This window comes from Triticum aestivum, chromosome 2D, assembly GCF_018294505.1.
Source record: "Triticum aestivum cultivar Chinese Spring chromosome 2D, IWGSC CS RefSeq v2.1, whole genome shotgun sequence".
NCBI classification, from domain to species: Eukaryota; Viridiplantae; Streptophyta; class Magnoliopsida; order Poales; family Poaceae; genus Triticum; species Triticum aestivum.
This window is the reverse complement of record NC_057799.1, coordinates 442,533,595-442,550,825: the sequence shown is the minus strand read 5'-3', so window position 1 is coordinate 442,550,825 and position 17,231 is coordinate 442,533,595. Positions and strand designations below refer to the sequence as shown.

Sequence of the window (17,231 nt, the reverse complement as noted above, 5' to 3'; positions counted from 1 at the left end):
TTTATGAGAAACTTGTATTTCCAGTAAAGTGAGTGGGAGTGCTACAACATTTCTGATAAGTATATGTGAATGACATATTGTTGATCCGAAATGATGTAAAATTTCTGGAAAGCATAAAGGGTTGTTTGAAAGGAGTTTTTCAAAGGAAGACCTGGATAAAGCTGCTTACATATTGGGCATCAAGATCTATAGAGATAGATCAAGACGCCTGATGATACTTTCAAAGAACGCACACCTTGACATGATTTTGAAAGAGTTCAAAATAGATCAACAAAGAAGGAGTTCTTACCTGAGTTACAAGGTGTGAGTATTGAGTAAGACTCAAGACCTGACCACAGCAGAAGAGAGAGAAAGGACGAAGGTCGTCCCCTATGCTTTAGACGTAGGCTCTACAGTATGCTATGCTGTGTACCGCACATGAAGTGTGCCTTGCCATGAGTTGGTCAAGGGGTACAATAGTGATCCGGGAATGGATCACATGACAGCGGTCGAACTTATCCTTAGTATCTAGTGGACTAAGGAATTTTCTCGATTATGGAGGTGAAAAGGAGTTCGTCGTAAAGGGTTACGTCGATGCGAACTTTGACACTAATCCGGATGACTCTGAGTAGTAAACCGGATTCGTATAGTAGAGCAGTTATTTGAAATGGCTCCAAGTAGCGCGTGGTAGCATCCACAAGATGACATAGATATTCGTAAAGCACACACGGATCTGAAAGGTTCAGACCCGTTGACTAATAACCTCTCTCACAAGCATAACATGATCAAACCAGAACTCATTGAGTGTTAATCACATAGTGATGTGAACTAGATTGTTGACTCTAGTAAACTCTTTGGATGTTGGTCACATGGTGATGTGACCTGTGAGTGTTAATCACATGGTGATGTGAACTAGATTATTGACTCTAGTGCAAGTGGGAGACTGTTGGAAATATGCCCTAGAGGCAATAATAAATTGGTTATTATTATATTTCCTTGTTCATGATAATCGTTTATTATCCATGCTAGAATTGTATTGATAGGAAACTCAGATACATGTGTGGATACATAGACAACACCATGTCCCTAGTAAGCCTCTAGTTGACTAGCTCGTTGATCAATAGATGGTTACGGTTTCCTGACCATGGACATTGGATGTCGTTGATAACGGGATCACATCATTAGGAGAATGATGTGATGGACAAGACCCAATCCTAAGCCTAGCACAAGATCGTGTAGTTCGTTTGCTAAGAGCTTTTCTAATGTCAAGTATCATTTCCTTAGACCATGAGATTGTGCAACTCCCGGATACCGTAGGAATGCTTTGGGTGTACCAAACGTCACAACGTAACTGGGTGGCTATAAAGGTGCACTACAGGTATCTCCGAAAGTGTCTGTTGGGTTGGCACGAATCGAGACTGGGATTTGTCACTCCGTGTAAACGGAGAGGTATCTCTGGGCCCACTCGGTAGGACATCATCATAATGTGCACAATGTGACCAAGGAGTTGATCACGGGATGATGTGTTACAGAACGAGTAACGAGATTGAACAAGGTATCGGGATACCGACGATCGAATCTCGGGCAAGTAACATACCGATAGACAAAGGGAATTGTATACGGGATTGATTGAATCCTCGACATCGTGGTTCATCCGATGAGATCATCGAGGAGCATGTGGGAGCCAACATGGGTATCCAGATCCCGCTGTTGGTTATTGACCGGAGAGTCGTCTCGGTCATGTCTGCGTGTCTCCCGAACCCGTAGGGTCTACACACTTAAGGTTCGGTGACGCTAGGGTTGTAGAGATATTAGTATGCGGTAACCCGAAAGTTGTTCGGAGTCCCGGATGAGATCCCGGACATCACGAGGAGTTCCGGAATGGTCCGGAGGTAAAGATTTATATATGGGAAGTCTTATTTTGGTCGCCGGAAAAGTTTCGCGCATTATCGGTATTGTACTGGGAGTGCCGAAAGGGGTCCGGGGGTCCACCAGCCCCGGGGGGGCACATGGGCTGTAGGGGTGTGCGCCTTGGCCTATATGGGCCAAGGGCACCAGCCCCAAGAGGCCCATGCGCCAAGAGATAAGGTAAAGGGAGAGTCCTAAAGGGGGAAGGCACCTCCAAGGTGCCTTGGGGAGGATGGACTCCTCCCTGGCCGCACCCTTCCTTGGAGGAAGGGCCAAGGCTGCCCCCCTCTCCCTTGGCCCTATATATAGTGGGGGGGAGGGAGGGCAGCAATATCTAAGCCCTGGCGCCTCCCTCTCCCTCCCGTGACACCTCTTCCTCCCCGCTTGCGCTTGGCGAAGCCCTGCCGAGATCCCGCTACTTCCACCACCACGCCGTCGTGCTGCTGGATCTCCATCAACCTCTCCTCCCCCCTTGCTGGATCAATAAGGAGGAGACGTCGCTGCTCCGTACGTGTGTTGAACGCGGAGGTGCCGTCCGTTCGGCGCTAGGATCATCGGTGATTTGGATCACGACGAGTACGACTCCATCAACCCCGTTCTCTTGAACGCTTCCGCTCGCGATCTACAAGGGTATGTAGATGCACTCCTCTCTCTCGTTGCTAGATGACTCCATAGATTAATCTTGGTGATGCGTAGAAAATTTTGAATTATTGCTACGTTCCCCAACACGAACCAGTATAATCCTCGTGTCCTTTGTCCCGTTTAACCCCTTTAAGCTTCCTAGCTGCGATGGCTCCACGACTAAGTCCTTGCATGAGGGCATCTGCCGTGACAATTCCACGATAGAACGAGTAAAGAGACTTGCCGGTAACTAGATTGAACTAAGTATGATGATACCGACGATAGAATCTCGGGCAAGTAACATACCGATGACAAAGGGAACAACGTATGCTGTTATGCGGTTTGACAGATAAAGATCTTCGTAGAATATGTAGGAACCAATATGAGCATCCAGGTTCCGCTATTGGTTATTGACCGGAGATGAGTCTCGGTCATGTCTACATAGTTCTCGAACCCGTAGGGTCCACACGTTTAACGTTCGATGACGATTGGTATTATGAGTTTATGTGTTTTGATGAACCGAAGGTTGTTCGGAGTCCCGGATGTGATCAAGGACATGACGAGGAGTCTCGAAATGGTTGAGACATAAAGATTGATATATTGGAAGGCTATGTTTGGACATTGGAATGGTTCCGGGTGAGTTCGGGCATTTACCGGAGTACCGGGGGGTTACCGGAACCCCCCGGGGAATGTATGGGCCTTAGTGGGAGAGAGGAGGAGGCGGCCAAGGTGGGGGCACGCCCCCCCAAGCCCAATCTGAATTGGGGTGGGGGCCGGCTCCCCTTTCCTTCTCCCTCTCTCCTCCTTCCTTCCTCTCCTACTCCAACTAGGGAAGGGGGAATCCTACTCCCAGCGGGAGTAGGACTCCCCCCTTGGGCGCGCCATGAGAGGGCCGGCCCTCCCCCTCCTCCACTCCGTTTATATTCGGGGGAGGGGGCACCCCATAGACACAAAAGTTGATTGTTTAGCCGTGTGCGGTGCCCCCTCCACAGATTTCCACCTCGGTCATATCGTTGCAGTGCCTAGGCGAAGCCATGCGCCGGTAGCTTCATCATCACCATCACCACGCCGTCGTGCTGACGCAACTCTCCCTCGACCTCAGCTGGATCTAGAGTTCGTGGGACGTCACCAAGCTGAACATGTGCAGATCGCGGATGTGCCGTATCTTCGGTGCTAGGATCAGTCGGATCATGAAGACGTACGACTACATCAACCGCGTTGTCATAACGCTTCCGCTTACGGTCTACGAGGGTACATGGACAACACTCTCCCCTCTCGTTGCTATGCATCACCTAGATGGATCTTGCGTGTGCATAGGATTTTTTTTGAAATTACTGCGTTCCCCAACAGGGCTCTATTTCTACATGAATAGATCTTGTATACATCATGTCATCGTTCTTATTGCATTACTCCATTTATCCATGAACTTAATACATTAGATGCATGTTGTGTAGCGGTCGATGTGTGGAGTAATAGTAGTAGATGCAGGCAGGAGTCGGTCTACTAATCTTGGACGTGATACCTATATATTGATCATTGCCTTGGATATCGTCATAATTATTCAATCTTCTATCAATTGCCCAATAGTAATTTGTTTACCCACTGTATGCTATTTTCTCGATAGAGGCCACTAGTGAAATCTACGGCCCTAGGGTCTATCTTTTATCATTCAGATCTATTTTTATTCGCATTTGTTTTTAGATCTATTATTCCAAAAACCCAGAAATACCTTGTTGCACTTTTTCTTTATTTATTTTATTTCGTGTTTTATCAAGATCTATATATCCAAACTTACACGAACTGATCTATCTTTTTACCGAGGAGGGATTGACAACCCCTCTTACGCATTGGGTTGCGAGGATTTGTTCTTTGTGTGCAGGTATACATAGTGTTGCTTGGTTCTCCTACTGGATTGATACCTTGGTTTCATAACTGAGGGAAATACCTACCGTAGCTGTACTGCATCATCCCTTCCTCTTTGGGGAAATACCGACGCAGTTTCAAGCCGCATCACCATGCAATAATTCAGTTAAGTTTGGATTCACCTCACAAGTTATCATCAGTAGGATTAGGTCCCAATGATGTGAACATTTCATGTATAGGTGGTCCTAACAGTTGCTCTGTTGTGAGTTGGTAAAAGTGCCCAAACTCATCCATGGTTGCCCTGGACCTGCAAGTAACGTAGTACACGCAAATAAACCAAACATAGAACAAAAACTAAAACTGCTCAGCTCCCTAGTAATGATTCTAGAAAAAGCTTGATGTCCTACAAGTGCACAAGGTTTAGGTATAACTTTTTAGAAGTAAGAGTATCGATCCCACGGGGAGCACAAGAATCAGGCTTTGTCTCCTAAGTGTTTTGAATGACAGTGCCTAATCAAAGTGGAAACAGATAAAAAATATAGGGTGAATGTAGCAAACAGAAATATAAACAATAAAAGTAAAAAAACGGAGCAACATGATATGCTAGTAATGGTTGTTGGTACCAGTAGAACTAAAGCGTTCCCAGAGAGTTCAGATTCCCACCAGTATGTACCTACACGATTGAACCCTAGGCATAATGCTACATCGGATTCCTAAGCCACTTTATAAGTTTCTCATTGTGGGTGGAGCCAAGTATAGATACGTGTATACACATGATAGTCCCGTATCACATACTGCTATGTCTCAAATGTATCTACAATTTTTGATTGTTAAATGCTATTGCATTATCATTTTTATATACATTTTACCACAATTTATATTATGTTTCTGGACTAACTAATTTAGTACCCAATGTCAATTCTTGTTTTCTGCTTGTTTTTGTTTTGCAGGAAATCAATATCTATGGAGGTCAAAATACGTTGCTGATTTAACAGTGTTTTTTTGGCAACAAGAAACACCGGAAGCTTTTGGAAGCGGTGAGATGGGCCACCGGACGACCACATGGACATGTGACGCGGCCAGGGGGTGGTCGCGCCACTTGTCCATGTGCCCCCTAGTTACCGCCTTAGTCCAATTTCACCACCATAATTCCCTATAAATATAGAAACCATCCATCGTACCTCCAGAAGAATTTTATCGCCGCCAGAAGCTTGTGTTCCGAAGAAATCACATCTAGAGCCTTGTTCCAGAATTCCGTCGGAGGGGGAAGCCATTGCCGGGAGGCTCTCCATCAACCTTGTTCCCTCCATGACAGTGTGTGAGTAATTTCTCAGGACCTACGGGTCCAAAGTAGTAGGTAGATGGTCTCTCTCTCTCTCTCTCTCTCTCTCTCTGTCTCTTCAATACCATGTTCCACATCTTCCTTGTGTGATTGGGATCAATCCGATGTAATTCTGGAGTGTGTTTATTGGGACATGATGAATTGTGACTTTGTGATCACATTATTTATTGAATCTACTTGAATCTTTTGAGATTTCTTTGTTGTATAATTAAGTAGCTATGTATGCTTTCCGATCTATTTGTCTTCTTTGGCCAAGATTGATTGGTAGATCTTCAGAGGGAGTGGTGCATAGTAGTGGGTTCAATCTCGCGGTGATTTTCTATATCCTAGTGACAGAATAGGGATAATACACACACTTGTATTGTTGTCACTAAGGGTAAAACATCGGGGTTTTGTCTTATTCCTAGATTTGTTCCTATCTACATTATGTCATCTTGCTTAAAGCGTTACTCTGTTTCTTATGAACCTAATACTTTGAGATGCATGCTGGATAGCGGTCTTGGGGTGGAGTAATATTAGTAGATGCAGTTGGATTAACGGTCAACTTGTCATGGAGGTAATGCCTATATAAGATTATGCCATGAATGATCATAGTCATACTCGTTGCTATTCTTGTCAATTGTCCAACTGTAATTTTTTACCATGTCGTTTGCCTTCTTTTAGAGAGAGAGAGAGAGAGGAAGAGGGAGAGAGAGATACCTCTAGTGAACCTATGCCTCCCGGGTCTATTCTTCCATCAATACAAACTCTTACAAAATTGCTCTATACTCTTTGCGTTTACTTTTGCCGTGCCATCATCTATCTATTTGCTTTTAACCTTGTAACTACCAAGACAAGGGGCTTCACAATCCCCTTGCCTAGTTAGGTGCAAGTATTGTCTTTGTTTGTGTGTAGGCACCATTTATCTTTGCTAGCTTGGTGATTCCTACTAGTTTGTTTAAACCTTGGTTCTCATCTGAGGTAAATACTTTGCTTCTCTTCTATATCAACCTTCCTCTGTAGGGAAAACCCTATAACCTCTACAAGAGTAGGAAAGGAATTTTTGGCATTGCTGGGGAATCATCTTCTATCAAGTTAGGTACCTACACACCGTTTTTTACTTGTTTTATTTTTTTCCTAGTCACCTTTGCCTTTTGCTTTGCTTGCCAAAAATTCAAAAATACCTTGTCTTGCTTGTCTTGCTATCATGGCTAGTTCTTCATGTGTCATTTCTAAGCCCGAGCTATAAGTTCTTAATTTTAAACAAAGGGGCGGAGAGAGTTTAGAAGATGCTTGGTACAAAATTTTTGATGCTCAAAATAGATCTACCCATAAGCAATCTGCCACTATTCTTCTTAGAAATTTCTATGTCGGTGTTACTACTTTGTATAGGTTTGTTCTTGATACTTACAATCATTTGGGTGAATTTCTTGAGTAGTCACACTTTGGATGCTTTTAATACCATGCGAAATTTAGTTGGATCTCCACCTATTAAGGTTAATGAATTAAACAGAAATAACATTGAAACATTTTATGAAAAGATTGGATATTATTGAAAAAAGGCAATTCATCAACAATGAGAAGAATTGGATAAAAAGGTACACAATCAAGTTACTAAGTTAGTCTCTACGTTAGGAAATGCTTCAAAATTATTAAAGGAAAAGGAACCAATTACCGATAGAGTAGAACAAAGCCCCCCCCCCCAAATTGATAGATTGGAAGAAGTTATAAATGTCTTGGGTTTGACTTTTTGTTCCATAAAAACTAGTGAGAGGGTCTCTACAAATACTCATGTGTCTAAGGTTACCGGGCCAAACTCGGGTGCTTCTTCTAGTAAGGAGAAGGGAGATTTGAAAATGATAAGTTTGCACCCAACATTTAAGAAGATAGAAAAGGAACCTGCTTATGACACTAACTTTTTGAACTTTGTGCCTATGAGTGTTATGATTAATAGAATGTTTGATAATCCTCCTAAGAAATCAAGTTGCCTTACTGAAGAATTGAATGATGATAAAGTGTGATAGATTTGCATTACGCCTAACTAAGAGCATTAAACAATAATGCTTGTTAGGAGGCAACCAATATGTATCTTTTTATTTCTTATTCAGTATAGTGGGTTAACATAGTTATTCCTACCGTGGTAATTATGTTTGTATATTTTGTTTTGCTTTTTGTGCCAAGTTAAGCATTTGGGATGTTGCAAATGCTTGTTTGTTAGGTTATGTGTAGAAATAGAAACTTTTGCGTGTAGTGTCTGAATTTTTATTCTATACTAGACGCGATCAATTGCTGAATTTTTTTACACAATATTGCATTACAAATTGAATGCCATGTCCTAATTTTTCAGAATTTTTGGGTTTACATAAGTATGGTTAAAAATTATATCTTTACATAGTGTTATGTTTTTGACAAATTGTTATGTTTTCTTTGACTACTTGTTTTAGAGTTTCATGGCATATATTGAAGGATATAAATTGTGGAAATGATAGGATCCTATAGCCTTTACTTGAAAATAAATATCCTTATTGCTTTAGTTGCTTTAAAAACACATCCAGGAAAAACAAAAAAAGACATGCATGGACGCGGTAAAATCCCACAAACTTATCATGTAGGCATAAAATTAAGATTAACATCAATACACATTTTTGACTCATTAGAAGATGCACAGCGGCAGCTGCGAGGAGGAGAGGCTTCGAGAGAATAGGAAGTGATTTGGACCATACAACAAGGATAAATACGACCCCTTGGATCCCAGCCGAGCTCGCGGCGTATTGACAGTGGAGTGGAGGACGAGACGGTTCAAGCAAGACGTCGAGAGTGTGGAATATATTACACGCTCATAGATAGGCGCGTAACGATGCAACAACCAAATGCGCAACGAATCAACCTGTGGTTGGATGGTGACGAGGACAGAGTATCATCAGCCTATCAGGGTTCAAGTCTTGGTGCTTGCATTTTTCTGAATTTATTTCAGAGTTTTCAGCGATGCTCGTTCAGTGGGAGAAGACGTTTTCCTCGACTAGGAGGCACCTACGATGACTTCGTAAAATCTTAAGATGATATGCCGGTTCAGTCTCTCAAAGATGCTCATAAGGGTATGATATGCGTATGTGCGTTCATAGGAATGAGCGTATGTGCGTATATATGAGCGCTTGTGTTTGTACCGTGTTAAAAAACAACCACACACGCAAATATTTCCTTGTACCACCCATTGTATGGCGGATTTCGAGTTGCGCATACTGAGTTAACGTGCCCGAGACCATCTCACACCATTCACAGTGTTTTTTTTAACACGGTACAAACGCAAGCGCTCGTATATATGCGCACACACTCGCCCTTATGGACGCACACACGCACACCCTATCAACATATCATCTTAATATTTTACAAAGTCACCACATACGCCTCTAATCGAGGTGAACATCACCTCTCACTGAATGTGCATCGCCGGAAATCCAGAAATAAATCCAGAATAAATACGAGCACCAGAACTTGAAACCTAATGGGTTGGAAATATCGCTTTACTCCTAACCAACCAATTACAGGTTGGTTCGCTGCAGTCTTAATCGGATGCAAGGAAAACAAGCATCATCGGACAGAACAGCAAGGTGTGAGAAAACTAAGTGCGAATGCGAGGGATCATGTTTGAAAATAATTTGTTTGAGAGGTCAAAGAGTGGATTAAGTTTCACAAATGATCATTCAAAACAAATAATAGCCAACCCATGGCCGAGATCGCGCCACTGGTATATGGCTCTGTGCCCAAGCGGCGGTGCAAGGTGTGGTCGGTGCGCGATGGGCTACTCAACCGCGCCTGGATCACGGACATCCAGAGCGCCATGGGCACGACCATGGCCGTGCAATATGTGGCTCTATGGCGACACCTACGCCTGGTGACCTTATCTGATGAGCCGGACAAGCTATCTTGGCGCTGGATTGCTTCGGGTGCCTACACCGCAAGATCTTGCTACAAAGCCCTCTTCACTGGATCTATAACAGATCCGCACTGGCGTATCGCCTGGCGCTCTTGGGCACCACTCCGTATCAAATTCTTCATTTGGCTAGAGCTGCTTGGACACTGCTGGACCGCCGATCGCCTAGCGAGACACGACCTCCCCCATGAGCCGCTCTACGCACTCTGCGATCAAGAACCAGAGACCATGCATCTTCTCCTTGTTGGATGCTCCTTTTCCCGCCAAGTCTAGCACGAGGTACTTTCGTGGTGCCGATCCACTGCCACGATCCCCAACCCCGATGAGGAGTTCATCGCCTGGTTCTCATCAGCCATCTCCAGCACCACGAGCCGCCTAAAACGAGGCCTTGCCTCCATCACCATACTCACCGGCTGACACATGTGGCGGCACCATAATGGCTGCCTGTTTGACGACGACTCGCCGGCCGTTGGACGCGCCGTGAGCACGATCCGAGAGGAGGCACGGTTGTAGGCCCGTGCCGACGCCGCAGGGCTTGCCCTGCTCTTTCCTAAGACAGGCTGCGGCACCCGCGGTTGGCACACCCGCCGCCCCTTGTGTGTCACGGCCTCCTATGCGCGACCATCCTTGTGTACATGCTAGATGGCCGGTCCGTTTAAACCACTCTATAACCGATCTAGTATGTAATTTCATTCTACAAATCAATGCAATGATAGGCAAAGTATTCACGAAAAAATACTATACGGCTAGTCATAGTGGGTAGTAACTTAGACTAGTAACATATGCGTGTTATTACCATCATAGTGGGTAGTAACATAAGTGTAGTGTCATGCGAGCATTCATTTATTATGTTGTAGAATCATTTTGCATTGGGGTGCATTTACGGCAACATATTATGTTACTACAAACGCCTCTCTCCTCATTAATTTCATGCCACATAAGCATATATGTCTTGGGGTGCGTTGTGTTACCATCTAGTAAGGGCATCTTCAATGGTTGTAAGATAGTTGTTGGTAGACTTTGCCACATAGGATTTTTGATGATGTGTCATACAATAAATGAGGGAAGAGAGGAAGGTCGTATGTACATGAACCAACACCCCTTGCACAGGCTCCAATGTAGAATGAGAGAGCACCTTATTTATTATCTCACATCCTATTGGGCAAACTAGATATTTCCTCCGTCTAGGTGTATAAGTCATCTTAGGTTGTGCATCGCGACCAAGGCGGAGGGGAAAACGAGAGAACTTAATTTTTTTGCTAGTTAATAGTATTGCATGCAATGAATTAACCATTGCATGTCATGTTTGATAGTCTCAAGTCATTGAAAGCATGCACGGCCCACATCTCTTATTGGTTGATATGTCACGAAACAAGAAACGAGGAGGGAGTTAATGTACCGTGCCTAAGTATTTTTGGATTATTTGGTTTTCGTAAGGTGACTTAGGCCCCTCCCAATGTTCCACCTTGTACAGGTGCTAAGGCTGCCATGTAGGCAAAAAAATTGATGTGGCAAGATAATTAAGAGGAGAGAGATGAGTGTGGTGACCCCAAAATGCCAAACGCGAGAACCTAGGCAAAACACTTAAATGAAAGAATCCCATCAATGCATGAAGAACTTTAGTTGCAAAATCATTAAATGAAGGATACTTAGCACCAACAAGTTAAGCACTTATGCATTGGGATCTTTGGTTGCTAAAGTATTTAATATGCTTAGCACCTCATGTAAGCACCAATGCATTGGAAGCAGCCTTACACACCTAGACGGAGGGAGTACAACCCATTGAAGTTGTTGTATGTTAAGTTGTTGATTGATGACATGACATATTTTACCAACAAGCTAAGGGCCTGTTTGGTTCCAAATAAGTCACCAACTTATAAGTCGAAAAGTGAAAAAAGTGACTTATTTTGCCAAACAGACCCAACTTATAAGTCACCCCAACTTATAAGTCATAAGTTGCTTCACCCTAACTTAAAAATTATAAGTCACCCCCTTTTGCGTGGGTCCCACCACCTTTACATAAAAAAACAAGGTGGGAAGATGTGGTCAGGTGACTTGACTTATAAGCCAGGTGACTTATTGGAACCAAACAGACCCTAACATACAAACTGTTGGAGATGCCTAAGTTTCTCCCACTGTGGTACTCCCTTCGTCCGGGTTTATTAGGCCTCTTAGCATCACAAGCATGTCCCTTTTTATAAGGCCTCGCTTTGAAAAGGTGCATGCATGTAACCATTTCATTGGTTGCATTGAAACCCATTGTTGTTGATGCCATGACTGAGAAATTAATACATTTCATGCGTGCTTTTTCATTGGTTGCATGCACGTCAGAGAGTGCATTGGGAATGGAGTGAAAGAATTAATGTGAGCAAATTACTATATGTCTTGGTCTAAGAGAAGTTGTCTTTAGAGCAAGTATAATAGAGCTGAGTCAGCGGACTATAAGGAATAAACTAGTATATTTCTGCTTAGTTGGAGGAAAGAAAGAGGAGAGAGAAGGTAAGCGGGCTCTTCGCGAAGAGCCAGCTCTAGCACGTGCTCTTAGGCACTTTATGAGAATGAAAGATGGGCCACATAATAAAAAGTAGTACACTCGTAAGCCAGTGTCATGTCATATACAACTCATCTTATAGCCAACATGTACAATAGTAGATCAAAAGAGTGTACTACTTTTTTATTATGGGGCTCATCTTTCATTCTCACAAAGTGCCTAGGAGCACGTGCTAGAGCTGGCTTTTCATGAAGAGCCCGCTTACCTTTTCTCTTTCCTCCAACTAAGCAGAAATATACTAATTTATTTTTTATAGCCCGCTAACTCATCCCTATTAGACTAGCCACAATGGGTAGTAACATAGTGTAGTAACATGCCCATGTTACTACTCTATGTTACTACCTCTATAGTGGGGAGTAACATATGTGTGGTAACATACAACACTTCATTTATTAGGTTATAGACTCATCTTGTCTTGATATGTGTGATGTTACTCACATTAGTAGTAACTAGCTATGTTACCACATGCCTCTTTTTCTTCATTTATTGCTTGTCACATCATCTATATTATTTAGATATGTGTGATGTTATTACCTACGTTACTCCTATTGTGGGTACCTAATAAACCCGAACGGAGGGAGTGCCTACTAGATGGCCGCGTACTGTACTGGCCATGCCTGCCGCATGTGTCCCTTTAAATGCATGCAGGCGCAGCGCGCAGGAGAGCAGGGGCTGCTGGAAAAGCCTAGCGAGAGGTCCGTTTGTTCGTTTGTGCGTGCTGGTCAAAGAATGGCACGACTCTCCGTGCGTGACGGCCTTCTCGTCGACAGCGCGTGGCCCCTTCACCCTTGGTTAGCGGTACTAATGAAAATGCACTCAGACAGACAAGCACGCCAAACGACGTGCTCACAGATGAGTTCTTGGTCCAACCAAAGCAGAGCTTCTGTGCTTGAGGTTGTCTGCGATTAATTCCATGCAATCTTCAGGAGGCATGTCAGACTATGCAAGCATGAGTGCATGACTCAGACTGTCTACCGCTGTTTTGGCCAGAGAAAACAAAGTTATCTCGAACGTTAATCGGAGAGTTGTGATACTAACTTGAGCGTGAGAAAGAATCAAAGAAGAACGCTAATCGGAGAGGTGGAACATGGTGATGTCAAACTAGGCAGCACTCCAGTAATTAACCTACAGTAACTAATAGTTGAGGAGGTTGCCGCTGATGATGTTGTCGCTGTTGCAGGGGAAGCAGCCGCAGGACGCATTGCTCCCGGTCCCTGTTCCGGAGAGGTGGTGGCTGATCGTCTTCACCCTCCGGGCCTGGTGCTCCGTGGTGGCGCGGCGGAGCTGCTGCAGGTGCTGCGCCTGCGCCGCCGCGCGCCACTCCTCGCCGCGCCTGTGCACGCTCGTCATCCTCTTCATCAGCTTCTCCTCCAGGTTCGACCGCATCTTCTGAATCTTCACCTGACCAACACACATCGTTCAAAAAAACGTGAGGAGTTCTGATCTGACACGGAGAAGAACATGTTTCGCATTAAGTATAATCAATGCATCGGGGGGAAATGTTTGAAAATTCCTTTTGAATTTCATGTCTGTGATAATGATATGTTACTGGCAGCACGGCGTACAGTACACCGTGCATTTGCATCGGTTGTAGTAATGTAGGAGTACTAACATCATTATGATACAGGTCCTCATCTTAGATTAGGGTTAAACGACATTGTTTGGCTCTCCGACCGAAGATATTCACATGGCTACCATGACTGAGAATGGTAGCCCAGCTCAGCAGCAAAACCGGTTAAAGAATTGCAGTGAGCTGGAATGGTTAACAAGGATTGAGGGGATAACATCGAACAATGAATACATCAATGCTTCCACCCTTCTAATTTCATGCTGTTAAATTTGTCGTCTGAACTTCTGAATGCAGTTTATGATGGTGCCTAAAAGAGTTGCAATATGCATTATGCACAAGATGAGATTTCATTCTCACCTCTAGCTTTCTGGATTGTGCTTCAGCTTTGGCACTCTCCAGGTTAATCCAGGCCTGAATCTTTGCCTCTTCCCTCTGATACCTAATAACCAAATAAAGCACAACCAAATTACTACAAATCCTCACAAGCTACAAGATGCAAAATGCACACACCTTATGCAACTCTTGGCTCTCTCATCGTCTTCCCACCGGCACTCGGTGACGGCGGCAACCCGCTTATCGCAGGCTCTGCCGCCGTCGCCGGCGCTGGCCTCGAAGTGCCTGAGGCTCTTGGACACCTCCTCTTCCTCCTCCTCCTTGGAGCTCCAGTTGACGAGCATGGAATCGAACTGCGCGCCCAGGTCCAGCTTGGCGAAATGGCAGTCCGTCAGCTCCGAGATGTCCATGCCACTGCCGCTGTTGTACGGCACAAGGGGCCCCGACCGGCCCGTCGGCGTGTTGTGCCTTGCCGGGGAGGTGCTTTTGACCGGCGTGTGGCACCGTGAGGTCGGGGAGCTCCCCAGGGGCGTCATCTCCGTGCCGACGTCCCTCCGGTGGAAGTCATCATCTCCGCAGGTCACCGCCGCAGCGCCATTCTTGGCCGGCTCGCAGTAGGAGCTCCGGAACACGAAGCTCTCTTTGGACGGCTCCACGTTGTCGGTGTACTTGTCTGTAAAGCAGAGCATTTCTTGACGAAGAATAAACACTGAAATTTCTGGTTAAATCCAAAACAAGAGTTGGTGCTCACCTTTGAGGAGCACCTCTGCAGGTAGTGTGTACAAAGCAAGCGCATTGGCGTCTAGTGAGGTCCTCCTCGCCGTTGCCGGCGCCGGTCCTCCAATGTGGTGCTGCTTGGAGGCAGCCTTGCCATGGTGATGGCCGCGGTGGTCGGACGACTGCGTCAGCCACTTCTCCGCGTCCTCCCACTTGGAAGGTACTGACCTCCTCGAGGAGACGAGCTGGGGGTGGGCCGGGCTCGAGGAGGATGAGGTGAGGAACAGCAACGGCCGCCCCGGTGTCCCGGGGACCTGCTGCTCCAGTGATCTCCGCCCCCGAGCCAACGACGTGGAGGAAGAGGAGGAGGAAGTGGTGGACGCCTCGTGGTGGTAGCCGTGGCCATTGCTGCTGTTGCTCCTGGCCATGGCCGCCATGGGGAAGGAGGACCTCACAAACTCTGAGGTCTCCTCTAGGTGGAGGCGCGGAGTGGGTCACTGGATGTGGGCTCAAATGGGTGGCTGCTTCCTCCTCCTCCAGCCGCTGTTTGTTTGGTGACTTGGTGTGCTTCTGTTCTGTGAGCTGAGCTCCGCACGGAGCTTCAACTGCTTCAGACGAGTAGCGTCTGTGAGCCTGAGGTAGTACAGCGTCTACCCCTAGCGGAGCTTTTTAATACGTCTGGGCCTTTTTTTTTTCTAATCTTACTGATGATCATTATTATAGTAATACTAGACCATTCATTTACTACAAACAGGAGGTCCGTGATCTGATTCAATTTAAAAATCCCTTTACTTGTATTTCAAGTGTTGAAGACAATTCATTTGCAAGTCTGAATGTTCAGTGTAAGTCGGATATACTCTTGATCCTTCATTACTCTTGCACTCTTGCTGCTGCTTCACGCATGCCTACCGGGGTTCTGGCAGGCTGCTTGCATTATTACCAGCCCGCTGCCTACTTTTACTGTACTCCTATTTGTTGGGTAGTGCAAGGCCAACTCCAACCATAGACCTCGGTTTTGTTCGGATTTTGTTATTTAGGTCAGTAAAATGGATACGCGCATCCGCAAGCGGTCATCTTGCCGTTGGTGTGTCCAACAAACCGTCGTATCTCAAATTTTGTCCCTTTTTGGACTTTCAAAATTAGACCCGAATTTTGAGTAAATAGAAATTACAAATAATTTAAAAATGATATATATATATATATATATATATATATATATATGTTACAATAACGTCCACAAAAGTCTCAAGGCCGCATATTCAAACTAAACTTAAAATTCAAATGACATAAAAAACACTAGATAAACGGTCGACGCCGCCATCGTCGTCGCCGTCTTCAGTAGCCGCCGTCGGCCTCCTTGTCTTCCTTGGTGAGGTCGATGTAGGGTAGCAACTGCCACACGTGGGCACACGGCACCTGCGACTGCTGCCAGGCGGGAGGCGTCTGCACCACCTTCGGCCATTGTGGTGACCATGCCTCGGCGCCCACCCACGAGGGCGGCACGAAGACATACTCTGGCATGCACGGTATAGTCTACGTCCACGACCACGACTAATGCATCATTGCCGGGTTGGAGGCCGCGTCATTGGGCTCCTATGGCACCTCCTCCTACACGTCTTCCATGGCCTCCTCCTTGACCACGACGTCCAGCACCGGGATGGCGACGTCGCCAGCCGCGGAGAGGGCCATCATCTCTTCGAGGCCCTCCCATTGGGCCTCGTCGTGGGTACAGATGGAATCATCCATCACCCGCCTCATGAGCTCTGTCTCCTCCTCGGCGATCATCGGCGGGGTTGGTGGCGGGGATGGCGAGGGGAGGGTGTGGGCGTAAGGCCACGCGGCAGGCGCGGGCTGAGAGAGCGCGCCCGTGGTGGGCTCTGAGAATGACCGGCAAAGTACAACTGCCGATGCAGGTCGTGCTCATCCCAGAACCACCTGTCTCAGAGAGACGAGTCTACGGCGTACCTAACGTCATTGCCGAGGTGGGCCGGCAAGCGGCCCCAACGGCGGTAGATATCCACGTGGCGAGCGCGACCACTCAACAGGATCGGAGGAACATGCATGCGATTAACGCTCCACGCGTCTCGGTCGCACTTTCTATCATTCACTTATGGTACACAACCTCCATCAAGTGAACAACCACACCGGGTCATATTATCGGGAAGGTAGGCCGCACCAACCTTCAATTTTAATATATATTTTGAGAAATTCATATTTAATTATTTTGTATGTACAGTTTGCCCTTTCCCAAGAATCATGGGCTCTTGTATTCGGCCTAAATCACTGTGCCACTGTATCACGTACTACCTCCGTCCGGGTTTTTACTCCACATTGTATTTTTTTATCAAAGCTTGACCACATATTTAACTAGCAAACTGCTAATACATGCCAACAAAAAATAAATATTATTGGATTCATATTTTTATGTAGTTATATA

The 17,231-nt window shown here is 45.6% G+C and overlaps 1 protein-coding gene across 1 annotated transcript; it reads right to left on the bottom strand.

Moving 5' to 3' along the window:
- Window positions 1-13,111: 13,111 nt before the first annotated feature.
- On the bottom strand, window positions 13,112-15,433 carry LOC123053704 (uncharacterized). Its single transcript, XM_044477235.1, has 4 exons — window positions 14,829-15,433; window positions 14,255-14,750; window positions 14,102-14,183; window positions 13,112-13,575 (listed from the first exon to the last, which is right to left on the bottom strand). The coding sequence occupies exons 1-4, from the start codon at window positions 15,229-15,231 to the stop codon at window positions 13,309-13,311; spliced, it is 1,248 nt and encodes a 415-aa protein (XP_044333170.1). The 5' UTR covers window positions 15,232-15,433; the 3' UTR covers window positions 13,112-13,308.
- Between the last annotated feature and the right edge of the window lie 1,798 nt (window positions 15,434-17,231).